This window comes from Phalacrocorax aristotelis, chromosome 7, assembly GCF_949628215.1.
Source record: "Phalacrocorax aristotelis chromosome 7, bGulAri2.1, whole genome shotgun sequence".
NCBI lineage: Eukaryota > Metazoa > Chordata > Aves > Suliformes > Phalacrocoracidae > Phalacrocorax > Phalacrocorax aristotelis.
Window position 1 is genome coordinate 44,919,916 of NC_134282.1, and position 27,138 is coordinate 44,947,053.

The following is a 27,138-nucleotide window of genomic DNA, read 5'->3' on the forward strand; positions in this document are numbered from 1 at the left end:
GTCTGTTTGGCATCTTTTACTGGTAGTAAAAGGAAAAGTTCCTCACAACAGAGACTTGGAATCAGTGCAATACCATTCTTCACTTGGATGCTTTTTCTACATTTAATTCTGTAATCTCCGTGTGTGGGAAGGGGGAGTGTGATGGGCATCTCTGAAAACACGGTCAAGCTTCAATGAGCAAGAATGTTTAAAAACTGTGTTTATCTTGTTTGCAAGTGGCATATCTTCTGGGTCCTTTTAGTACTTACAAGAACTGGTACTGCTTAGTTCTTCTTTATGGTTATCACTCTCATGCATGATGACACTTTGAATCAGCCAAGAGACACACAAGTGAAGCCATTGATATATGATACTTAGCCTTTTCAGTAGACACTGGGACTTGTGTGAATTTATTGACTGTATTTGGATTTTAATTCTTGTGGTTTCAAACTTTTTTCTTTGCACATACCAGAACATCCTTCTCCTCTCCTCAGTTTAAATCCAAGTCAGCTCTTTTGAATGAGTCTTTTTTTTCTTAGCCAAAAAAGCAACCTAGTGGTTTATAAAACTCAGATCCCTTATTGTAACCACTCTTCACACAGATTTTTTTTCTTTTTTTTTTTTTTTCCACCAAGTAGTTACTTCAAGTTTTCTTTTGTTGGCTCTTCGACTAGGAATGTTCTTGAAACTATTTCTTGGGTTTCTACAGATTAACTTAGCAATGTTTTTGGATCTCATCTTCAATTCCTCTGGCTTTCTCTTTTAAGTATATTTTTTTTAGCATGCATGTCTGTGTAATATAGCTCTCTAACATACATGGTAACTCCTCCTTGGGGGGGGCAAATATAAATTGTGTAATATGTAGTAGAACCATATGACTTTGTAGGGTTGCCTCTGTGACAGGCGAGCTGCTCCAGTACATGTATTCCTGAATCACATACAAAAATGTACGCTTTTACCCTTATACTTAGAATATTATTGGAATAATGTGCCAGTGTCTCATCTGTGTTAAGATAAGTTAACATAGTTGTTATGCTGAATTGCCTTAAATGAAGATCTGGTCCTCCATGTTCTTGTGCAGCATTTCCTTGTTTAAAAGCAAACCAAAGAAGAGTAGCACAGGAAATTAATTCAATGGGTAGCACATTATTTAGGGGGGGAGGGAAGGGGATAAGGCTGCTTTAATTTATCTCCATTACCAAAATTTAACTTTGCTTCTGCATTAGGTTATCAGCTTAATTCAGCTGAATGCGTGGATATTCGTCTGAAGCGTGTTGTTCCTGACCACTATTGTCATTACTATCCAGAAAATAAGAAACCAAAGCCCAAGCTGAAAGAATGCAACATGGATCCCTGCCCATCTAGGTTTGTGTGAAAAATAAATCTGAGTGTGTGATACAGTCAGTTACTAAGGAACGAACAATCGTATTTACTTCATTTCAGTTCTTTTCCTCTTTAAGGCTACTTAATCTTGCTTGATTATTGCACGCGTTAAAGGCTGATGCCTGGCACCACTGCCAATAGATTTGTGACACTTCTTCGATGTTGCAGAATAGGAGACTTTGCTTTATACAGAGATATTGTAAATATGAATTTGTCTGTTCAAGGTCTAATTGTACTTTATGTCTTTTGCTGAGTGGCATAGCACTAGTACAAGGATTTTGTGCCATTGTGTGAGGAGGACAGATTCTTTGCCTGCTTTTGGATTTATTGATTCTGCCATTCAGGATTTCTCATTAGAGAGGCAGTAGCTCCAGTTCTCAGTCAGCATGCAAGTTTTGCACATGGTTTAACTTGGTTCATTCATCTGCATACTGTAAAAGTTTCATTTTTTTTATTTGTACTCTGGAGTTGACACTTAATTGTTAAAGTTTCGGGGGGTTGTATTTTTACACTAAGAATTTTTAAAAAAATCATTCAAAGTAAATATACTTGTAGTACAAATACCACAGAATATTATTGCCAAATTATAAAGGCTATAGTATACATAAATTGTATTGAATTGCACTACAGTATTTCAAACTAACTTTTGGATTGTCTGGTGAGGTTTCCTGGCTGTACTAAAGAATCTTAAAATAACATCGCAGTATCAAGTCCCAGAACCTCACATTAATATGCCAGCTGGCCGAGCTAGAGTTATATGCAAGAAGAAAAGGAAACACTCTCAATGGATTTCATTTCCTATAGCTAAACTGTCCATTTCCTTTCATTCCTGTTGAACATAATTGTTGATAGTGACCTCTAACAGTTATATATGTGCAGACTTTCAAGTTTTTTCCTGAAGAGTGGGTCACTATACGGAGTAGTAAGACTTCAGTAATGCTTAATGGCAACGGGTGCCAAATATTGCAAAGCTGGAATGGGGAAATTAGGGAAAGAAAGGGCATAATTACCTTCTTCTGTGTAATTTGGCTTATACAGACAGAAAAAGGGAAGTACTACTGGATATAATACCGTATTTCTTAGTATTGGAAGTAAGGCTTTATGCCTGCTCTATGCTGTGCAGTTCAAATAAACAGCTCTAGAAGGGTCCTAAGCACCATTCAGGACCTATCTAGGATTAATCCTGTGATGCATTTATTTCACTGCCACTCAGAGGTCTTTGTTACAGATATAAGTATGTAACCGTTTTCTTGTTAATAAAGTAGAACAGACCTAAAGGATCACTGATAATAAATTTCTCTGCTGAAGGCTTGCTCACTTAATAGTTTTTTTAATAGTATGAAGTGGAGAAGAGGTAAGATTATATGAGTCACTGTTTGCCATAAGGGTAATGTGTAATGAATGTAAGATTCCCTCATTTCACATTGGGAATTGATTACTTTAAGCATGATCACATAAAAGCATGTACTTGATGTACAGTCTCGGGTATGAGAAATAATGACGCAATATTTATTTTGTTGACAGTGATGGATTTAAAGAAATCATGCCCTATGATCACTTCCAGCCACTTCCTCGGTATGTATAATCCGGATAGCATATGTGTCAGCATTACCAAATTTTCACTGCAAACATACTATTTGAGTACTAAGGTCACGGAACATCTTCTAACTTTTCCTGTACAGGAAAGCAAGTTTCTAGCAATCCTGTACATTTTTGAATTTGAATTTTGAATTTGAATTACAATTTTTGAAGCTTGTGATTTATTTCAGTGTGCTCTGGATGCTTAGCTTAACAGCGAGTGGTTAACCTACTCTTCTTGAAAATATTGATGTGGAAGGTTTTAGAATAATGAGTTGCCCCTCTAAGCTTTCTCCTACTGTAGTGCTGAGAAGAGCATCTCCTTTACAATGCATGTATGAATTCTTGTCTTGGAATCTTGGAAGGTTTTTATTTTGAAGATGTATTCAATGAATGTATTCTTTCATAGAACAGGGCTCTAGAAATTCTTTTTCCCTTGAGAGGTCTCATTCTTCTGCTCTTTTTTAGACCTACTCTCTATTTATTGACATCAAGGCTGACATGTCACTTTAAAGATACTTAGTTGTCTGAATATCTATTGCCTAAACTTAAGTCATCAAAGCATGGTTTTTTGCCTTTTTTTTTTTTACCTGAATCAATCATAAGAATGTAAAACTTCTCTGGAAGGCCTAGGTGTTTTGTAAAGAATGGTAGGACTAAAAAGCATTGAACCAGATTTACTGTTAATGTAAATTATAGTTGATGGAGTTAGATGCATATTTATCTGAGCTGAACCTCTGCTTTATTATGTCATGAAATGAATAATGTGTATTTTTCTAAAGAAGTAAAGATATGAAGTAATAAGAATGAACTCATAGACTTGCACGGCTCAGTGGAGCTACTGATTACAGCTGATATAAATGTCATAGTTTATTTCTGTAGCAGTTTATGCTTGTTGTGGATCTGCTGTCCTGTGATGTACTTTGGCTTTCATACATAAATTGAGGTTTTTTTTCTCTACGGCTTTATCCTGTAAAGTTCCACAATTATATGCTGTGTCTCTCCCCTTCCATTTCTTCTGCCAATTCCTTTGTACTTCAGATCTCCTCTGGAACTCAGCACAATTTATTTACATGAGTATTTCATCTTCTGAACTGCTCAGGGCTTGGAGACCAGTTGGAAGAGAAATTTAATCCCCCTTTCTGCACTTTACTCTGCTCAGCACTTTTGCATGACACTGTGGTGAGATAGAATATGTCTGCGATAAAGCTGTGGGCAGGTTTTCTTATTTCAATCACTGAGAACTACAGACAAAGGCCCACCTCATTTCGACACCTCAGTGTGTCCTGTCCAAAGGCCCACCTCATTTCGACACCTCAGTGTGTCCTGTCAGAAGATGTCATGGTCTTCCTGGGTGAAGCTCAGGAGTAAGAACTATAAGATAGCAGATGGCCAAGCAGGACTCAGAGTTGGTGCCAGCAGGAAAGACAGAGGGGAAACAGGCTGTGTTCCACTGGGAGGGTGCATAAAGAAACACAATGAAGATGTAAAAGCACCTTTTCTTGCTGGAATTTCTGAAAGAAAACAGCAGCTGAAACAGCCGGTTTGTATACCTGCATCAGGAGGGGAATCTGGTCCAGCACAGCTGCTGGTCTTGCTTCAGTGTAGCAGGATATATTTTCTCTGTGCTGTTGCCTGTCAAGTAACTGCAATGCATTAGCCTGTGCCAGGGGCTTCTTCCACCTTTTCTTTTTGCTTTTTCTTTTCTTACCTATTTCTTACATGCTAACCCAAGACTGTTCTTGCAAAGCAGGCCGAAAACCAAAGTACTGCAGATATGCTTCAGCAAAGCTGTAGAGACTCCTTCACCTTGACCAGCAGTCATACATCACACCTCCTACATAACAAGAGGGCCATGTGGAGGCCTGCTTTGCACTCATGTGGCGTTTACCACTACTTTCCCATTCACACAAGGAAGTTGTGGGAAAGTCATGGTGCGCACCGCAAGATCTTGAAAGAGTTCTCCTGTGGCTAGAGTTGTAAATGCCCCACTGAAATATTTTTACAGATGGAGAATTCTTTTGAAATAAATATAAAAATTTCCCAGGATGAAAATTTTCCTTTAAAGCTTTTGGAATGCCTCCATCTATTTCAGACTTGTTGGACTGTTGAGGATCCCTTGACAGCTGTGGGTTCTGGAAAGTATCTCCTTGACTGCTTGCCCAAGACCCCCCTTTTCCCCAGTAGCCATGGACCTCACTCCATCTTGAAAATGCTTATGGGAGTGTGGGATCTGGAGTGTGTTCGAAACTGATGAGATAAAGAAAAACAACTATAAAACTTCATGCTATAAACACTTGCAAGGCTAGTATTACGCATAGCACAGTGAGCTTTATATATATATAAATCCATGAGCTACTAATTCATTGAACAGTTAATTGCTCTTTAGTTCCTGACTTTTTTTTAAGAAAATGAGTTAACACTGGCTATTCATTTAAGTCAAAGAAAAGTGTAACTGATGCTCTTCAAATGTATTTGTACTTGTGATATGATATCAGTATCTGGGCATACAGCTTTATTCTGAGTGCTTTGGAGTATATACTCTACGGTTAATGTTCCATGGCTTGCTGTATGTTTCATACTCATTCTTCTGTTGAGCCTGATCATGATTAATATGTTTTTGTAGGCAATTTAATGAATTGCTTAAAATAAGACCTGTCCTTGATTTACCTGCTGTATCACAGAAAGTGGGTAGTAATTACTTAAATTTACCTTTCATTTATAGGCCTTTGCTTCACCTACTTTGAGATTATGGCTTCCTTTATGACAGCTAAATAATGCTAGATGAATTAATTTTGGCAGGATATTGTAGTGCTTGCTGAATCCATTGTTCATAACGGATATAATTTTTTACATGATCCTTTCTGAGCCCCTGCAGCTATAATAGGAATAGGTCTTAAACTAACAAGACATTGATGAACCACAAGATGTGCTGCAGGGTGCTATAATTTCCCAGGCTTTAGCTTTGATTTGGGTGGGTGGTGGAAGGAAAGCAAGAGCTAGGAGGTAAAGGGTGAGAAGAAATTGCATGGGGGTCAGTGGAACCTATAGACAAATGCTGTGATAGAAACTTGTTGTCTCTAAACATGACAGGAGCAGGAGGACATGACTGAAGTTAGTTTTTGTTGAGAAGTGATTGCTTAAATGTACATTCATAAGACATAAATGACACAGAGTTTGTAACTTAAAAACATTAATGTAATTCTCACTTCAGATGGTGCAGCACTTTCCATCTTTATTGTAGTTAGGTCTGAGTTCTTGGATAGATGTCCATTTTGAAGACATTCCCTCCTAGCAGGTTGTTTGTCATCCCTCTGTTGGAGGCTACTACCCCAGAGCTCTGCTGGTTGTTAGGGCTGTGCGAGTTTTTCTTAATCTGTTCATCGCCCTGCTTCAGGAGAAATCACCTACGTTAGCCAAAGCAGCTGAAATGGATGAGCAGCTGCCTTTTGCTTGAAGCAAGTTGGAAAGTGCAAATACATTCAACGGCATTTCAATGAGGGTGGAAAACTCTTGCAGAACTGCAGTGATGACCAGCCAAATGGTACCTGTCACAATTTAATTTGTTCACAGTCCTGATGGATGAAGACAGTTTGGAATGAAATGGCTGGTTTTACCCAAAGCAAGTATTAGAGTTCCCATAAAAATCCTTTCATGAACAGACTTTTTAAGGGTAGTCTGCATGATGTGGGCAGTGATGAGCAACTGTGGGTAATAACACCCTCGGTCAGCACAGCCATATCTGTCTTTGTCTTTTGACTTTGTATGATCTCAAGTACATACGCTTTTCAGTCTCTGACAATGGTAGTAAGAGCATATGTGACCATGTAAATTAACTGTGAAAAATAGCCTATTTAGATGATTTAGACTATTTGCAAGTAAAATCATTCCAGTAATCGAACTCAGTATACTTAGGGTCTTTAACTCATGTATGAGAGTAAGATTTTCAGTTATTTTGGGAAATGTACTTAAATTTACAGTTCTATTTTTCTTCTCATTTTCACATGAATTTAAGCCTAGAATAATGCAAGGTAGCTCTCTAATTCAATGTATTTGTATTTAGTGTGTGGTAAGAATCCAGCAAGCAAATTATCAGTGGGTTTTAATGACACTAAGGTTGGATTCAGTATTTTGCACTTTTAATAGAGGTGAGTGGAATAAAAAATAGCCTTATTTTTAATATATGTGAGTTCTTTTTCCAGGTGGGAACATAACCCTTGGACTGCTTGTTCAGTTTCCTGTGGAGGTGGTATTCAGAGGAGAAGTTTTGTCTGTGTAGAGGAGACCATTCATGGAGAGATACTGCAAGTGGAAGAATGGAAATGCATGTATGCCCCTAAGCCCAAAGTCATTCAAACCTGCAATCTGTTTGATTGTCCAAAATGGGTGGCAATGGAATGGTCTCAAGTAAGTTCAAAGTAATTTGGACCTTTATTCTCATTTTCTAAAGAAAGCCTCTAGTCTTGTGTCACCATGTATTTGTGAGCATAGGGCTATTAGAAAAATATAGCCCTGCAAGCACTAGGTAATTTGGCTTGATAGTCAAAATGTTAACATGTCTGTGTGGAGAAAAACGCATATAGAATTATTTATGCTGGTTGAATTCCTGCTTTACACAGAGGAGAAATTAGAGCCAAAGGCTGGGCCCCTTCGCAAACAGGTTGTTTGTCTCTCGGTTCTTGATAAATGTAATATTTCACTGCATATAATAGCTAAAGGCATGTCTGTCTAGGGGCTGACATATCTGCAAGGGTGATTTTCCAGTGTTATTACCTTTCATTATAGTAACAAGAACATAAAGCCAACTTATCTTGGCTGTAGTTATCTGATACAGTCAGATAGCTCAACACTTCTATAATTCCTTAGTTCATCCAAATGACATCACTGACATGAAGTGAAGAAACTGTTCTTGCAGCACGTCTGACCCAGCTTTAACTGAAAATGACCACTGTGAGAGAGCATATTCTCAGTACATCGCCACCTCTGTTTCAGACTGTTGCCAATCAGATAAGCTTTACAGAACCCCAAGAAACCACTTGCATTCCCAAAACTTAGAAATTTTTTCCAGCATCAACCATTTCTTTATATACCTAGCAAAGCAGGGACAAATACATACGTCTCTGATACCTGACTGATTGTGGAAAAACTTTAGCGAACACATCATCAGTACTTCTAACTTGCCTTTTAACAGTATTTGTAAATGTAATGAAAAAGAAACAGCGTGAGATGGTTGCGTTGTCTCCTGCAGTGCACGGTGACCTGTGGCCGAGGCTTGCGTTACCGAGTAGTGCTGTGTATCGACCACCGTGGGCAGCATGTCGGTGGTTGTAATCCACAACTTAAACTACACATAAAAGAAGAGTGCATCGTGCCAATACCATGTTACAAGCCAAAAGGTAACTGGAATTTTGTCTGGGTCTGTTATTGCTTTACATTTTTGTTAAGAGAATTAAAAGCCCCTGGTAACCTTTTTCAGAAATGCCAGAAGCTGGAATTTACTAGGACTTATTTCAGTCTTGGCAGAAAAAAGCGTTTTAATTATTGGTGCTAGGAAAAGTGCCCTGCTGATATTTTTTGCTGATAATGTGGCCAGACAGTCACGAGGTGAACATGCTAACTAAATCTATACATCCTGGTCAAATTGTGAAAACCAGAATTAACGAGTTCAACATGTGGAGGAGGAGTTGCTCAATAATGAAACAGAAGGGATACTCCGTATGTATCACCTGCGATCTTGTTCCTTTACATCTCACTAAATGTGTCAACATTCTCAGTGGCCCTCATCAGTTCATTAAGTTATAATCAAACTGCTTTCCTTCTCTGTCCTCCACTTCTGCATATTTAAAAGATCTGTAACAATGATGTAAATTGACAAAAATTCTCTAAAAAAGTTAGTAAGGCTTAAAACGGTAGCTGGGAAAGTGAAAATAAAAGACAAAGATGAGATGGGAAACTAGTATGTCTTGTCCCTTGCTCATTTCTGTCCCTCTGGGCCCAGAAAATATTAGCGGGTGCTGCTCCCATGCTTCCAGTTTGTATTTGAAAGGCTGTATTTCAGACCTTCACAACTCACCATAAAGATTTACATAGAAAAAGTGAAGGCTCTCTGTAGACAACCCTATGTTTCTCTTCAGGATGTTTTCATACTCTAGAGAATTCTTTAAGCAGAAAACTATTCAGGGTTAAACCATAGAATAGAACCTAGCACTGCAATTTTAAGAACCTTCTTCTGGGGTTTTACTTAAGTTTGGAGGCACAGATCCTCAACTGGCTTACAGTACTCCAAGAAAAAACATCACAGAAGTGTAGGATGTATAGACAGACAAAAGCAGCCAGTGAAGTTTCCAATTTTGAGAAAGCTGGCTAAGTCAGCAAAAACCCGATTTTCTGTGAAAATTTTATAATCAAGCCAGTCTATCTGGAGAACAACATATGTTTGCTATGCTCTGGCTTCTTTTCCAGCTATCAAGTTATTATGATAATCAGTTACACTGAGATATTAGCTGCAGTCTACTTGAAACTGCCTGCATTTGGGGAAGATGAGGGAAGGAAGTCGAATTACTGGTACTCTCTCAGTGAAAATGGGTGTCAGAATGGAGCTCAAACATCATGAGGATATTTTCTAGTAAATTATGTTTTATTATCCAGTATATCTTTATTCAAAAGCATTAGATCAATAGACAATGTAAAGTGTGAACTACTAAGGAGAATAATGCTAATATCTACATGTTGCTTTGATTTTGGAGAATTACTGAATGGTTGGGTTTTTTTCTCTACCAGAAAAAAGTCCTGTGGAAGCAAAATTGCCATGGTTTAAGCAGGCACATGAAATGGAAGACACCAGAACAGTTTCAGAAGAGCCAGCGTAAGTACATTGTCTTTTACAGTGAAGAAACATTTTTGACATATTTTGTAGATCATCTGGAATGACAGTTGCTATGCAGTTTGCTTGAGAGTTGGCCCTCCTTGGGAGATGAGTTGTGTTGTGAGCTGTTCCTAATTTTATATCTCAATTGCTTTGCTTCTGGAGATCCTGTTCTGGATGACACAGTGCTACTCTATTACAGTGTCCCTATATCATTCAAGCAATGCACAGGGATCTTAATTTAGCCTAATTAAGTCCTAATTAATGCACGTGGAAGCATTTCAGCAGATGTAAATGATATAAATTGAGCTTTACCCCAGTCATTGCTGTTACCTCAGGAATGTAGTAGTTGTATTAAAACTTAAGAGGTACTTTGTAGGGTTGCCAGGATTTGCATAAAGAAAGTGAGAAGAATCTGCTGATCTCTGAGCTTAGCTGAATCTATGGGGATAAGTTGTGATATTTTACACGTGTGTGTGTGTGAAATAACATCTGGATTTTGTGATACCTCTTAAAAGCTGATGGGGGTAAACCTCACAACTTTTAAATCCTGGGGATGAAAGCATAACTTAAATCTAGCTGCACTTGTTCCTGTCCCTTGTATGTTAGGGCATCTACACAATTGCTTGTATCCCCTGTGTATGTTTCATGCATGTGTGTACCTAATATGTTAAATATATAGTATATAATTTCTAGAAAGTATTAACTTTCTTTAAGATTTTCAAAAGAGATTTTGAACAGTATTCTGTTGTGCTTAGCCAAATTCTGCACTAATTTGTAGTAATATTAGTTTAAAATAATTTAGATGAGCTTACTGAAGTTACTTTGGATTTATATTGCTCTGAGAGCAGAGTGTGCCCCATAACTTCTTATTTTTCTTCCTCCACCTAGCTCTTCCTGATTTTTGGCACACATGCACAAACAGGTGTTATAATGAGTAATAAAATCTTTACACCTGCACTGACTCACAGAAGAAACCTCTTGCCAAACAGGTGTTTGCGTAGTTATGGTGACTGTACTTTAAACTTTTCACTGCTCTAGCCTCTCAAGTCAAGTGTCAACCTACTGTGAGTGGTTATTTCACTCTCCAGATTGGTGGCCCTGAATTCAGGCAGGGAAGTAGCAAAGATATAAAAATAACGTGTGATTTTTGAAGAGGGTGATGCAATCAAATGTGCATGTTGAATTTCTGCATATCAGAATGAAGGTATATGAGGCCACTTTTAAAGAGTATTCAGCACGAAGCTATAAAGAAAATGATCTCTAACATTACAAAATCATGCTGTGGCAACTGTGAGCTAATGTAGTCTCTAGGTTTTTAAGATTCTTCAGCAGCAGTCTGACAGAACAAGCAGAGAGGACTGGCAGGAACACAGCATGCTAGTTCAGAGTATATTTAGAATATAATAGAGCTGAGCCGGAAACTTTGTAATGGGTTCCCTTGTACCTTGTCCTTACAAAGAAAGCAGTTATTCATGCCTTCTTAGACATGACCAATGTATTCCGCAGCAGCCTCACAGTGTGAATGCAGCCATGTGTTTGAGTTCTCAGTGCATGTCCTGTCACAGCTGTGCAGTTTTGCAGTTTCCTGGACTTTTGTTCTTCTTCACTTACTCTGGAGAGCAAGAATTTCCTCATCTTTCATTCACAATCCTAATCCTGTCCTGAGACTCCTTCATATTTTCTGGAAGCATCTTCACCTAAGTCTGAAAGGTTTCTCCAGCCAGTTCTTGCTGATTACTGCTCTGCCATCCTTCTCTTCACAGAAGTGTTGCTGAGGTGCTGTGCTTTCCTAGTCTGGGTACACTGGGCTCTCCTGGCACCCGGCTGTAATGCTGCAGCCAGATTCACCTTTAATTTCTTTTTACCTGTCTTCTGCTGCCACCTCCTCTTACTTTATTCTTCTAAGGAAGCTGGCAGGTAAGAAGAAAAGAAAAATGACTGATACCTGACTTCATCCCCTTTTGCAGATTGCCTGCTGGTCATGTGGGCAGTGGTTTGCAAAGAGAGCAATTTCTCACTAGACGTTTTAAATCTTATGCCCGAACTACTACTGTCTTTTAGCTGGAGTGAGATTTTTGGGTCAGGGTTTAGGATTTAAAAAGAAGCTGTAACAATAGGTTGTTACTTGTCCCAGAGAAAATTATAACAAGACTTCCTGCTGGTTTGGATCTGTTTAACTTTGTTTTCTGTAATTTACACATGGCACAGTGATAACTCATAGCCCACCTCTGCCTAGCAGGAGGCTTATGATTTCCTTGGTAAAATGCCATCACTTTTAATTTCAGTTATTCTCTTGTCATTCAAACTTAAACCACAATATGAGGTCTCAACTTCTAGTCCATCCTTTTACTACAACTGTCTTTCTATGCTTTCGTGTGATATTTTAGTTGATAATGAATAAGAGAATAAATGCAGCTGTGTTTTAGAACCCACAAATGATGGATATGCCAAAAGTAGCTTGTGGAAGATAAATACTTCTGCCACTGTGGTCTACCGTGGCTGGTGTCCTGAATTTACATAGAGGGGGAACATTCAAAGCTTCTTTTTTTTTATTATTAGCAAAATAAAAAATGAATGCCCTTAAAGTGAGGCCAAGAAAAATGTAGGTCTGACCTTTTTAGTTTTTAGTGGCGGAATGTGGTGACAGTTGATACCAATCATTATTTTAAATGTTCTTCCCTCGAGCCTTCTTAGTTACAGTGGGATTCGTAGAGAAGCTCCGGTAAGGTTTTTGCATCCTTTTTATTAATCATAAGTTAAAGAAATAGACTCCTCAACTGCCTTTCCCTGTCATGGTTTAGGACAAAACTAAAATGCTTTCAAAAGTGATATATTTGTTCAGCAACCTGAGCTAAAAAGTAATCACTAGGTTTGTGGAGTTGCACTCGCTGAATATGAAATGCAGTCTCTCTTGTAAAGGTTGCTGCTCACCACGTTTGAGTCATTTTCACAGAAATGTCCCCATCGTGCCTTTGGTGATAGAGATTTACACTTTTTTCACAGCTGCTTCTCTGAAAATGAGCTGGTGATTTGGTCCAACACATTACGCTTGAGGTTGATAAAACCCGGCAGCACAGCTCTGCTTAGGGCAGGCAAGGGTGCTGCTTCGGGGATCGGTAGGGTGCCAGCGTCGTGGAAGTTCTGCCCCAGTAAGGAGCCAACATTTTAGATGCTTCTGTAAAGTTTTATCCAGGCCCCTTGGCGCAGTAGGATTGGACTGGAAATATCACAAAAGCAGCCTTTTTTTCAGGATTTAGGCATTTCCTGTCTTAACTGAAAGCAAGAACTGCAGGCATGAGGAAAATAAAAAAATATTAAGAGACATCATGTTTTCCAAGTCTTTAGAAAGCTGCAGAGGGCTGCACTGAGTTAAGTTTTCAGTTCAGGTCTGATTCAGTTGGGTTGGGCTGTTCTGTCCCATTTTTATCATCAGTAGTTTAGGTCACTGCTTCATTTTCCAGGTCATCCTTTTTTGGAGCATGCCAGGTGAACGCAGATTTCCATTGGTGTGAGGCTGATAGCACTGCAGCATGGACATACTCTCCACTGCACCTGTAGTGTGTACATCATTTATACCTGCGCAGATGGTTATAGGAGCATTTAATTTCTACAATGCACTGGGAAGAATGGCTACACAAAAAGGCTGATTGTGAAAAGCTGTGCCTGCTCAGATTTGCATTTTTCCATTCTTTTCCTTTTTTTTGATCGGAACAGTGTAGCTGTACGCTTCTACGGGAGAACTTATCTTGGGCCGCGTGTCTCCGGGACACAGGGCTCTACCCACCCTGGGGACAGTGATGCACAGACATCAATATGATGGATACAAAATGTCCGTTTATTTAGCTGCGTCACGCGCTTATATAGCTCTTGCGCTTCCTGTTCCTGCCACTCCTATGGGGAGGAGTCTATCTTTCCGTCACATCCCGTGATCTTCCGGTCACCGATCCCTGTCTATTCCCCTACATAACAGGAGTCTCATCTATAAACTTAGTTAAAGATCCCAGAAAATTTTCAAAGATACCACCATCCTATCCATTCCATTATAAATTCTTGGTGATCTACAAGGCATCATAATGCAAGTGCTTCGATGCTTCTTAATCCTCATCTGAGATCACTCTGAGTGTATGTCCATGAAAGAGTGAATTTGCTTGAGGGAAATATTGTGACCAAAGCATTGCCACATTTCTGCTGTGAGTGGCACTGAGTCAAAAATATATCACCTCTGAGGTTGATGGAATTTGCTTTAATGATCTGTTGCAGGCTTTGGTTGTGCACGTTAAAAAAGAAAAATAAAAAACATAACCTGCCTCAACTCAAAATTTAGGTATAACACCGACTTCTGGAGCTCTGTCACTGTCCAGTCCGTTCCTTGCTCTATTTTGTATTAGCAGACTCCATTGGCTTATGTTGAAGGTACATATAGCGTGACTTTAACATGGTCATCCTTTGAAAAGTTCTAGAATTTAGGATTTTAGTAGCTAAATAGTCATGTGACTAGTTGAGCAAATGCCAAGGTAGAATAAAAAGTATTTTGGGTGGGTTTTGTTTTTTAATCTTGCACTTTGTTGAAAAATACCAAACTGATATTCAACAGGAAAACCTCAATTATAACATAGGCTTGCTGTAAGTCAAAGAAAATGTCTTAGAATTTTCTGAGTTTCCTTATAAATCAATTGGTTGCTGAATGAAAGGATTGCTGTGGTTCAAAATTTCCTTTCTTTTACACAGGATTTCAAAAGAATGCATCATACATTATTTTTGGAATGTTTTAATGCACTCAACTGACAGTATACAAAACTAACACTAATTTCTGGTATGCTGCTGTCATACTTTTCCCAAAAAAAGTTATTTGCTTTCAGACTGTAAACTGTTAGGTGTGATCAGAACACCAATCAACTCTTTTCAACTATAAATGTCCATCAATTTTATTTTTCCAATTAGGTACATAACTACAAATGGACTTGTACAGTTTTTTTTACATAGAAGGAGAGAAAAGCCATAATTTTGTTAAGACTACGCACAACAGCCTTGGTCCAATAAAACAAATACAAGTTTAACTCTGAAAACTTTATAGTCCTATTGACTTCAAAGGACTGCTAACATGCTTGTAGTTAGGCACGTGCTCAAGCATTTTGTTGGATGAGGGTGATTTTCCCATGGCCACCCTAGGTAGTTTGTACAGCTGTCTTTGAAAAGACTATGAGATCTGATGTTTCAAGTTTAAGCTGATTTTAACTGCTGGGGTAGGAGAAAGCGTTCATTGACAGCTTTTCCCACAGACGTTCAGTCAGAATTTGTTATCAAAAGCATCTGGACAATGACCCATGCCAGCTGGGCTGTCGGACTGGATGGCTGTTGGGCTGCACCGGTATGGTATTTACTCAGATTTTATCACTGCAGGACACAACCATCCACCATTTTGATAATACTCTTCCAATAAAAATCAATCTCATCATCTACTTCAAAGGTAGTCAGAGTTGTGAAGTGATGACCAGTCGCAGTTTTCCTTGGTTTCAGGAGGAGCTTGGGATACTGTGCCCTTTACCGAAGTCTGTCAAGGACCAGTGAGCTCAAACAAAAAGTTTGAGGCTCTGTTCTAGGAAACTTTGAAGTGATGGGCTTTGATATCTTTATTTATCTTCATAGTAGAGTTGTAAAGGTACTACTTCAACATTTTCTTAAAGAATAACCAGTTACCTTGTAACATTCATTGGAAATGGGAATAGTCTTTTCCACAGGAGACAGGCTGTCTTGGGGTCAATCCCAAGCACAGCTTGAGTGACTACCCCAAGGACTGAGTTAGAGTACCCTTATGGGTTACCCACTCATCTGTTCTGCTTTTTTTTTGATCTGATTCTTCCCCTGTATATATTGGCAAGAAATTATTGGTTCAAGGTGATAAACTGTCTACAGAATCAACCACAGTGTTGACATTTTTCTATGCTTACTGTTTATGCAGAGTGTAAATACTGATTTTTGTCTTACACAACTCTTCTTATATTTGTAAGGGCAGCTTGCCTGCAGTACAGAGAAAGATAATTCTTAATCAAAGATAAGAAGAAAATCTTTGAATCCTAATTTGGGTATTTCCTTCCAAATACGTGTTTAGCATTGGTCAAATATATCCACCTGTATCTCCCATTTGTGTCTTGATCATCAGCTGCATTTGGACATATAAAGAGCAACAGCAACCTTTTGAAAAAATGTCCTATGAAACTCTGTATTTGATTTCTGATAAATTGTACCTCAGAGCCACTCAGGATGACTTTATTAATGAAATTCAGCCCCTTGGCTCTAGCGCCATTTTGAAAATTACTATCACATATTAATGTGGCCCTCGAAGTCAGAGATGATAGACTAAAACCTCCTCTTATTCAGTAAATTCATGATCTTTAAAAAAAGATGTTACTGTAGTTCATCAGGAGCATAAATGCTTTCTAATAAAAATGATTGATTATAGACCAAGCTGGTTAGATCTCTTTATTGAAGATTAAGTCTGAACAGCAGCCTGCGGTGGTGTGCATTGGAGATAGCTGGATTTGAAAAGTGCTTTTCTTCTGTCCGATTGCTGATTATTGACATAAGGCGATGGCCTTTCTCAGACTTAAGCGGACTGCAAATATACTTTTGGCATATGCCTAAGTCTGCATACCTGGGGAGATATTTTCTATTGTATAGATAGGTCTTCATGGAGTTTCTCCTTTTCTTCCACTGGAGCAATCTGAGAAAAGATTTAGGTGATGTCCTTTTTCCCCAAAAAAGGATACAGCTTTCCCTGTTCCTCATGATTCTTTCTCCTTCCTCTCCTTTTCCTACATCTTTTCTTTTGTGAATTTTGAGAAATGGTCTGGGATAGGAGGCAAGTGAAAGACTTAAGACACTTGATTATGCATCTGTTTAAGCATCATTTAAACATCAAATAGTGTTATGTATTGTCTGCTTTGCATATAAACATATATTTGTGTTTTAGCTATGTTTTAACGGCGCACATACAGACACAATTATATGGAATAAAATGACAGTGTTTCTACTGTGCTGTGATTATTTGCAGGTTTATTCCTGAACCCTGGTCTCCATGCAGTGCCACGTGTGGCAATGGCAAACAGGTGCGAGATGTAAAGTGCCGAATTCTTCTTGCGTTTACTCAGACTGAAGTTGAACTGCCTGAGGAGGAATGTGAAGATGTGAAGCCACCAACAGAACGAGTCTGTTACCAGGCATCCTGTGACAGTGATCCTGTCTCCTACGTACCAGAATTTTCACATGCTGAAGATGGCAGTGTGATACACGACTGGGAATACATTGGTTTTACTCCTTGTTCAGCCACATGTCTTGGAGGTACCTTTATCTATCTGTCTGTCTGTCTATCTGTCTGTCTGTCTATCTATCTATCTATCTATCTATCTATCTATCTATCTATCTATCCTGAGTTGTAAGAATTTGGCATTTTTTGACAATGTTGGGCCTTCTGTTAGTGTTACCCTAAATTAGCTATGTTGATCTGTAGGAAAACATGCAGCTTCAAGTTTTAACTTATTTCTAGGTTATCCATAGAGTATTTCAAACTACTTTGTTTCCTTTATATCCTGTGTTCGAACACCAGCTTTATTTGGTTAAGTAAGGTGCAAGATGCTGTTGATACAGCAACTTGCTTTAGTCTTCTTGCTGCAGGAGCCTTGGCTGACAGTCAGTTAGTGGTACCAGCATGTTTAATGCATCAGTGACAGGCATGTTTAGATGACCTTTCTTTTCCTAGGAACTGAAAGTGTATAGTTTCAGAGTTAAAATTCCCATGTTAATTATTGCTTATCTTCCAAAATACTGCCATTTTCTGCAGTACAGTAGGGATTCAAAGTTGTAATTAGGGAGACTTGCTTTCAGTCTGACCGGCATGAAGATCAAATGGGAGTTTGTTTAGGTCTTGGTACAGTATATCACTCTATAGGAACTCTGTGCCATACATCTGTCTGCAAGTAGTTAGGCACATTCCTTTTTGGGTGTAATCGAATCTCCCTGTCGTCCTAAGTACATGTTACTAGACAAGGTTGCTGATGTTGCTACTACATACTGTACTTTGGGACTGAACATAAGTGAGTTATGAAGTGTTAAGTGGAGGCAGTGGAACTGTGAACACACCTATATATGACAGGACTGATGACATCAGTGGGAAGTGAAGACAGTTGTACCCAGAGAAGAAATAAAAAATGTAGAAAAGGGGAGAACAGAAACAATTGGAATCAGAGAGCCAGTCGAGAGCTCACAGAAAGCAGCCTCCTCTGTACTATTCACCAGTTCAAACCTTGAAGACAGAAGTTGGGAGGGGTGCCCTAGAATGCTATCAACAGGATGGTAAGTGACTGATAAGCACCTCCTTTATCATTTACTACTGCTGTTTACTGGTGGGGTTGATCCTTAGGAACAGCAGGACATGTGATCACAAAAGCTGATGCATCCCATTCCCTCCACTACTTCAGTGGGCGTTTTAACTGGCAAGGTAGAAGAGGCTATAGTCCAAGTATATACGTATAAAAGTGACATGTAGTGACAGCTATTGTGACTGAGTGTCTCTCTTTCTTCATTTTAATGAGGGAATTGCTTTTAGAAATAAGGAAATTGTACTCTAAAGCTGAAACAAGGCTTGCACTTCTACTAAATTTGTAGTTCTCTTTTTCATACCTCTACTGATTTTTATAATGTACAATCATTCCATTGCCATCTTAAATCTACTTTACTACTGCTTTTTTGTCAGAAGTGTTCTAAAATGCCAAACTTTTTGAATTTTGAGGACATCAGCAGACGTCTAGGCTGAAGTAATCTCTAGGCTTTGCCTGCTGTTGCACATGTGCATGTTTGCGTTGCCTGCGTCTTCACGTGTGAGTTTGTCATGCAAAAATGTTCAGATAAAATCTTCCACTTGGAGTGCAATCTGCCGGTAATTTAAGGAGCCTGTACTGGAGACAGTAGTTTCATTTGCCAGCAGAAAGGAACTTCAAAATTACTGATGAGCAGAATCCCATGTTCAGCTTAATTTTGTTCCTGAGGGAGCTGAGCGTGAATTCTGTTGCTGACTTCTGGCCCTTTCACGAATTTGTGAGGTTGCCTGACCCAGAATTGTCCTGTACGTGTTTCATAGTAATCTAACCATTTATTTGATACACAATATAAATGATCCACTTAAAGATGTTTGAAAGAAAATATCTGGCTATGTTCTTGAGCCTTCTGTGGTATCACTGGTACTATGTCTAGACATTTTTCTTATGCGATGCTCCTGGGAAATGTGGGAAGTTGACAGGATATTTTATCAATTAACAGACTCAGAAGTCTCTGTACTGTTCTGCAAGTTAGGTAGCAGTGGGGTTTTTTCTCCTATCGGTTCTGGTCTTCTTGCTGCTTTGGCAAAGGCTTTCAAACAGACCAAAAATTACCTGCCGATAAATAGTTTTAAGGGAACCAGACATCTCTTCAGTTTCCAACTTATTGCAATCTACTAACTAATGATCTCACTGTCTACTATTTTTCCATTGTGTAGTTCAAAGGAACTGATCCATTTCTGCTAAGTTTTATGCCCAAATCTCATTTCAATTAGATGAACTCTTTCATTACAAAAAAATAGATGTTGTCCCAGTTTGGAATATCCCCGTGTAATGTAAATTATATTAGGCACTTTTTCTCTAGTATGTATCAGGCAGTGACCATTAAATTCCTGTGGGTTTCTGTATCCTCGGAACTCCCTACCCCCATTTCTTAGTGCTTGACTCTCTCTGAATGAGGGGAAAGTCTGCAGGGTCTAAGTAGGCTGGAAACTTTATAGCCACTGTTTGAGCAAGGCCTGAATCTCTGTTTCAGTGCTTGTCACTTGCACCTTTTTTAAAATCCTCATACAGACTAGACTTTTAATTCAAACTCTCCTCTGGTCCTTCTCCAAAGCAGACATAAAAATGCAGCTGGAAACATTGTTTTTGAGGTATTACAATTACAGAGATAAAGTGATCTGCAAGGCATTATCAAACATGATCTTTACTTTCCAGTTCATCATATTCAGCAGGTTCTAGAGCATTAGTAATACCAGTCTTTGGTCATTTTGTGAGCTTTCTGCACCATACCTGTGTGACTTGTCATACAGCGTTATTGGGTGCCATAAAACTTAGTGCTTTTGAGGACTGCTGCGTTGTGTTATGCTTGTTGGCATAAATAATACCACTTTCATCAATCTTTCCATGAGTACAAATAAGAGTTGTCCAGGTTAATTGAGGCAGACATCACCTTTAACAGCCACAGGGAACTGTAATCATCCTGAAGGCTGAAGATATATTTTGCCTTCAGTGACGGAAGAAATCCTGAATTGAAAACACGCCAACTGTGTGCTCAGGGATCTCAGGATTTGCCCTCATTTTCCCAGAACATTTTTGGGGCTTTTTTCAATCTGAAGAACTTTGGCCCTGATGCAAGAGCCCTCAACATACATACAAGTTTAATTTTCATAATATTGTCAGTGAGAAGTAATTGTTGTTATCAGAATAAAGACTACACCTGAGGAGAAGAAATTTTTTCTTGTAATCTGTAAATATTGCTTTAGTGTTGTCAATCATTTAACTACTCTACAATATTTTAAAGGGATGTTTTCCATTAAAAAAAACCTGAACATTTTCTGGGTCCCTGTTTAAAAATACCTTTAATCACAGGAGGCAGATTTTTGTATTTCAGTGTAATTATTATTATCTATATTCCATATGCTTCAAAATTTATGATTTAGGCCCTGCAAAGTCATTACATTGGCTTAAAAATAATGAGATTAAACAATAAATACGTACGTACTTCCTGTTGTTTCCTCTATAGCCTGTGGCTTTGGAAGCTTTAGGGTGCAGTCAAGTTGTGTTTTCAGGTTTTTGTCTGGACCATAATGGCTAAAAATTTATTATTTTATTTATAAGAAACCTGAGATTCTTAGAAAATCTATGGAATCTAGCCAAATTTAAGGGCTCTTAAGAAAAACAATAACTGTTCTGAGACTCACATTTAAAGTTGAAAGCATTTGCAACAGTGCTGTAGGCAATCTGATAGCTTGTTACTCCTATGACAAGTGTCATTAACTGCAGACACTAACTGTTTACTCTTTTACAGAAGGAGTATAAACAACAGTGCCTGTTTCAATAGATTTACAGGGAGGTTCAAGCCTGTGTAGGACTTGGCATTTCTTCTCAGTTATTTTCAGCTGATAGTATATATTTTTAAGCAGTCACCAAACTGAGACTACCTGGTAGAAATAAATTACTGTCCTTCCTCTTCCAGATATAGAGAATAGATCCACCCTTTTACCATGTGCACAGCAACTTTCCACCCCCATTTTCTTTGTACTTTAAAAAAGACAGAAACAAAAAGTCTGGGCTTTTTTCAAGCATTCTGATCTTTTAACACAGCTCCATGCACGGGGTATTTCACTGCACAGAAAAGCTTGTAAAAGAATGTAAATGTATGTGGTTTGAGTACTGGGTTAAAATAGAAAATATTATATTTCACTGAATACTAGGATAATTACTACAATAGTGCATCAGATTACTGTAAAAATACTTAATGCTCCCTGCTGCATACATAATGTTTTAGTTAAATTATCTACTATGTTTATATAATAAGCCAAGAAAGTCATACATATAAAACTTTACTTGTTTGAATAATAGATTTTTCCATTTTCCGATCAACATAGAATAAGAAATTTATCAGTGATTGAAGTTTCCAGCTGATGTAAAATTATAGTTTGGGGTGAGAAATCTCATTAATTGTCAAGACATTTTGGCAGTCAAGTTCAAGCAAATGCTGCATCGATTAAGTGTAGTTGTTTATTGAATAGAGCCCTTGAACTGAGAACCAAGGAACGTGAAGGGGGGTGCGCGGTATGTTTTTAACAACTCTTTAATACCTGTTTTATAGTTACGGTATCAAAACAGTGCCCTTTTTTTTACAATACGGCACCTGCGGGGAGGAATCACTACTGCAGTTTGTGCCCGGTAGTTAAGTCAAATGAAAGATACACCACATATCAACATTTTCTTCTGGTAACGCAATTAAAGCTAGGTATGGCATGCTGCAAGGTAAAAGCGGTTTAATGAACTCCAGGTGGCAAGTTGCATTCAAAAACCATCAGCTGGTATGACATGCCTTTTGTTCGTTTGGCTGGCCAATATAGTTTTTGTAACACTGAGATAAAAATTTCCCATGGGATTATTGTTGACTTAGATGGTCTGAAAGGAATGTCATTTCATTCCCCTCCTTTGGGTGAGATATTAAGAAGATATTACTTATCGGAACCTGTTCCGGAGCATCATGACCTCTGAGTGTGGTTTTCCCCCAGGAACACAGTGGGGCAGTGAAGCTGAAGGTTGGTAGCACAGGGTAGATTTTGACTTAAAATAAAGATTGTATGGTTGCTTGATTATGTGCTTGATTGCTTGTCTGGTAATGTCATTCTGTTTCTGCCAGAATCATAGAATCATACCATTTCTAAACCTTTATTTCTCTCCTGCACAGTCAGATATGCATTTCCTACATAAGGGGACAGGGAAGCTGCTCCTGTTAAACAGCCACATGGGGATCAATAGGACAGAAAATGTTTGATTCCCTTGGTTGTCAGTCTGGAATAAAATATCACTGTTCTAGAAACTATGGTCATTTACTGGTTTGTCTTTTTTTCAGGCATTTTAATATCTGCCTTATAGTAATGTTATTTGCTGTTACAGGTTTGTCTCAGCTCTGCTAGTAAAATATGTTTTACTCAATGTGTGTGTTCTTTGTTAATGTAATTATCAATACTCTGATATGAGAGTACTGAATAGGTTGTCAATCATATTTAAGGTCAGGTCTCTGTTCTATAAAAATTCATCACTTTGTAGATGTAGTCAAAACATTTATATAACAAGGTCTTTCTGAACTGAAAATGAGTCCCAGAGGGGATCTAGAGGGGTACCAGAGAGCCTGAAAGAAATTGGAATCTACATTGTTGTGAAAATCACTGCTGGTCTACTCCTGCTGAAGTGTCTGAAATAGTTGGACTGCTTCAAGTGTTGCAAAGAGGGATTGTGGCCTGGGCTGGCCGATACGCTGGACTACATCAGAATTGTTTATAGATGGAAGGAACAGCATTGGTTTATGGTAAGAATGACAGTGCTCATGAACGTGTTGTAAAAGAGAGAGATATGGACCGTTGGCGTGGAGATGAATCTTTCAGCGTAGGGTATTTCGTCGAGCCCACTAAAATCAGAATGGCTAGTGATCAACACTGCCAAGAAACTAGTTTTCATGCACAGTTGCCACAGAAGCAGGAATAGTTATACTAGCCTTTGTGTAACAATAGTGGTGACGTTTTGAGGTAATGCCATGGGCAATACTATGAAGTGGTTAGTGAAGGTTTCTAGTTAAAAATGCAACTGTCTTTGAAACCTTAGAACTTGGTCGTAAGAAAAGAAATATAACCTGCTGCTGAAAGCTGGAGATAAGTGAAAGACAGGAAGGGAATGGATTTAAATTCTTTAAACTGTGACTCTTCAAAAGCCATTTTTACCTGGAAGCAACAAAATAGGTATTTTATTATCTCAGTGCTTTTAAGAACATACCAGGTAAACAGGATCCCCCAAGTACATTATAAACCATCTTGTCTTTCATGTGCATGTGAGTGAGCTTTGAAATTGAGCAAGGCTTTCATACTAAAAAATATGAGATAGAAAATTGGATAATTGCATAGGTTTAAAATAAAAGTAGTTCACATAATGTGTATTTGCTAAGCTGACTTGTTCTAAAGCAAACTTATATTACGTTTCATTTTGACTCATAGAAATTTGAGTATTAGTAATCTTTCATGCTTCAGTAATAAGATCCAGGTAGCAAGAGCTGCAGATCAGAAGGTGCCAAGAATGGTCACGAGTGAGGAAAACTCTCAGCTGCGTCAGATTTGCTGTCTTCAGCAAAACTATTGCACCCCTTAGCCCCTGTAAGAAAGGTTCTATGTTTAGTCAGGCATTCTCCTGGCTATAGTTTTGCAAGTTTTATGCATTTTTATTACAGTTTTTGCAGATCTGTAGTGCCTTAAAGGCAAGGTAAGTGAGAAGGAATCACTTTTACCCTGATTTTGGCAATGAAACTTGTATTTGGCCCAGGACCATGACAGAACCAGGGAGATGTAGCTTTTGATGACGGACAGACAGAGAGGCCTATTTTCTGTTGGTTTTCAGAGAGGTAGAATGTCAAATCAAGCCTTTTAAATATCACAGAAGTAAAGTGCTAGATATAATTCACAAATATCTTTTGAACATTAAACATATAAACTAGCTCTGTGTTCCTTTTGACTTGAGATATTCCTTTTAAGCCTGCTATCTAATTCAGTGTTCGGAGCATTTTTACTGAGTATTATTCAGGAATAAGCTTTACAGAAATCTCTTGCATATTCAGTGTTTCATGAGTGTTTTCCTTTTTAATTCAGGAACACAAGAAGCCATTGCAATGTGTCTGCATGTAGACACAAAACAAGCCGTCAATGAAACCCTGTGTGACAATTCCAAGAGACCACCACCAATGACTCGTACTTGCAACATGAAGCTTTGCCCTCCAAGGTACACTGTAATAATGAAATCGTACTGTGGCAAATAAATGGTTAATAAGAGTTAAATAAATATTGGCTTTCTTAGAAAGGGTTCAGATTGCGGGACCGTGGTCTTGCTTTGGGATGAAATTTCACTACTTCTGCCTTTAACAAGATTTCTGGGGTTGTGGAGTTTTTTGTTTGTTTGTTTTCTGGTTTTTTGTTTGGGTTTTTTTTTTTTTTTTTTTTGTCTTGTTCACTCCTTTTCCACTCTTCACATCTCACTAATAAAATAGGGGACATTTTCTGGAATAAATCTCTTCTGTGTAGATATTTGCCAGAGCTGGAAAAACAGCCTTAACTCTTCTAGTGGTACAAGGAAAATTTTAAGGCTATTTCACGAAAAACAGAAAATATTTACTTTCTATCCTTACTGAATTAAAAAAATTGAAATTATTATTTAAAGTTATTTTAATTTCATGCTTCTTTAGTAGCCCCACATAGTTCTTACAGCTTCTTATGCTTATTTGGAAATCCTGGGAAAAGAACAAACCCAGGCCAAATCCAAGAAAACCTAGTTAATTTGGTCACTTGAAAGGGCCATATGTGAATTTTTGACATGTGCTGCCTTGTTTACTCACTTTTGATCTCTGACGTCGCTGATCCTTTGCATATTGCTTCTACGTATTTGCAGAAACCTCCTCTTGCAAAATGTAGTGGAGAAGTTAACAGGAACAGGATGTTTTATAGAAAACACATACACATTTAAAGGAAGTTTTGTAAATGTAAGAAAGGTCTATTTACATATTTACATTTATAAATGTAAATGTCAGCAGGTTGCCAACAGGCTGGGTTTTTTATGAGGAGCACTCTGAAAGTAAATGTTGGAGTTGAACTTGTCTGGAAATGACTCTCTATTACTTTATTGTTAATAACTTCTGCATTTCCTTGTTACCTGCAAGCTTGCAAGTCTAGTTTATAATTTTGCATTACAGCCAAACCAAAAGGATGTTTTAGCCATCTGTCAATAATTCTGCCTTCAGTTACATTTTGCGAGGGTCTGGCTGGGTGTGATTGCTCCTTCCGCAGTCTGAGGCGAGTTGGTAAAACATGGGCTTTTGGCTGTGTTGTTGAAACAGGTGGCAAAGCGGTCCCTGGAGACGCTGCTCGGCTACGTGTGGGGTTGGGATCCAGACTAGAGATGTGTACTGCCAGCAGCCAGGCAGATCTGCTGCTGCTGCTGCTGAAGACTGCAAAGACAAAAAACCTCATTCTTTACAAGCGTGTAATCAGATTGATTGTCCCCCTGTTTGGCACGTTGAGGAATGGCAACAGGTATGCCTGCGTCACAGAAATAGTTTATATGTGTTCCTCTGGCTAAGTACTTGAAATTCTTAGCTAGAATAACATGGAAGGTAGCTCCTAAAGTTTGGTATGTCAGTGTTTCCACTGATTTCTTTAGAATCACACACAGAATCACAGGTTAGAAGGGACCTCAGGGATCATCTAGTCCAACCTTTCTAGGAAGAGCACCTAGGGTCAAAAATACTACTTTTGACTACTATGCCAATGGATAGTCACAGGTTGAGGTGGAAAGTCCTTTTTAAGATTTCAGAAGGCAGGATACCATTTACTCCAGGCATCACCTCTCTTTCTGTGCTCTGCAAACGCAGTAACCTGCTTTCGGAGACATGGTTCATTTTTTTTGTCTCAAGGACAAAGTTTCCTAAGCTCTCACCAAGTACATATTAACTGATGTGAGACAGGCAGATCTACGTGTAAGATGCATGTTTTTCTTTAAGATTTCTACTACTTAATTGCATTCAGGTGGTGTGACATTTTTTAACTTAGTAGTTAGGTTCTCATCATCTCTAATAGATTAGCTGAACATTTTAACAGAAGAATTTTCTACATGCTGCTTCCTTTTAAATTAAAAGTAGATGTCATTTTTCAAAAGAGCATAATTGGGGGCGGGGGGAGGGAGCATACAGTGATTGTTTAAAATAAGCGTGATGGGTGAGTGCAGATGTCCGTGCAGGTGTACATGCTATGTTCTCTTCTCCTTAGTGTTCACGTACTTGTGGAGGAGGGATCCAAACCCGCAAAGTGTACTGTAAGCAGCTGTTGACAGATGGAAGTTTCCTGAAACACTCTGATGACACCTGCCAGGAACCTAAATTGCCAACTAGTAAACCATGTGCAAAAGTTGATTGTCCTCCTCAACTAGTCATAGGAGAGTGGTCCAAGGTAAGCAGTCCCCGATGGGGTGACCAAAACCTTCAGTTGCAACGTGAGCTCTAAAGATTTCTGCTTGGGTGAATGTTTGGAGCAATAAATTCACAGGATTAGCTGATGGTTTCACAAGGCATGTACCCAGACTAAACTGTGCATACGGTTGCTGTGCATCCCTGCCTACAATCAGACTGAGCCCTTCCCCCTTCCCAACCTGCGTTTCAGTTGCTGAAGGACAGGCTGTAATGCATTGCATGTGTTCTACCAAACTTGTTTAGCTGTCAATTATCTCATAGTACAGCTTCAAAAAAGCAAACCTTTTTGTTATTCTGGAATATGTCCTCCTACTTTCCCATTCAATGCAAGCTTGCCTACCACTCCCTGTTCAAAAAAGTTTTGTAAAATTGAATTTAGAAGTTGCACTTAAAGGTTCGTGCAATACAAACTAAGAGAGGGGGTTGAAAGACTCGACACAGATTGTTTGGGACATGCTGAATTGTTTCTCTTAGATACGAGATCTCATTGCTCTTTT

General features: G+C 38.6%; 1 protein-coding gene across 6 annotated transcripts in view; it reads left to right on the forward strand.

Annotated features, from left to right (window-relative positions):
* ADAMTSL3 (ADAMTS like 3) overlaps positions 1–27,138 on the forward strand; it is a 193,334-nt gene that overhangs the window by 132,793 nt on the left and 33,403 nt on the right. For all 6 annotated transcript variants that reach the window (XM_075100507.1, XM_075100506.1, XM_075100508.1 and 3 more), the window contains 9 exons: positions 1,206–1,344; positions 2,887–2,937; positions 7,143–7,347; positions 8,189–8,336; positions 9,721–9,805; positions 16,860–17,146; positions 24,276–24,405; positions 25,514–25,709; positions 26,442–26,621. In XM_075100507.1, the coding sequence (XP_074956608.1) occupies positions 1,206–1,344; positions 2,887–2,937; positions 7,143–7,347; positions 8,189–8,336; positions 9,721–9,805; positions 16,860–17,146; positions 24,276–24,405; positions 25,514–25,709; positions 26,442–26,621 (1,421 nt within the window). The remainder of the gene's footprint in view (positions 1–1,205; positions 1,345–2,886; positions 2,938–7,142; positions 7,348–8,188; positions 8,337–9,720; positions 9,806–16,859; positions 17,147–24,275; positions 24,406–25,513; positions 25,710–26,441; positions 26,622–27,138) is intronic.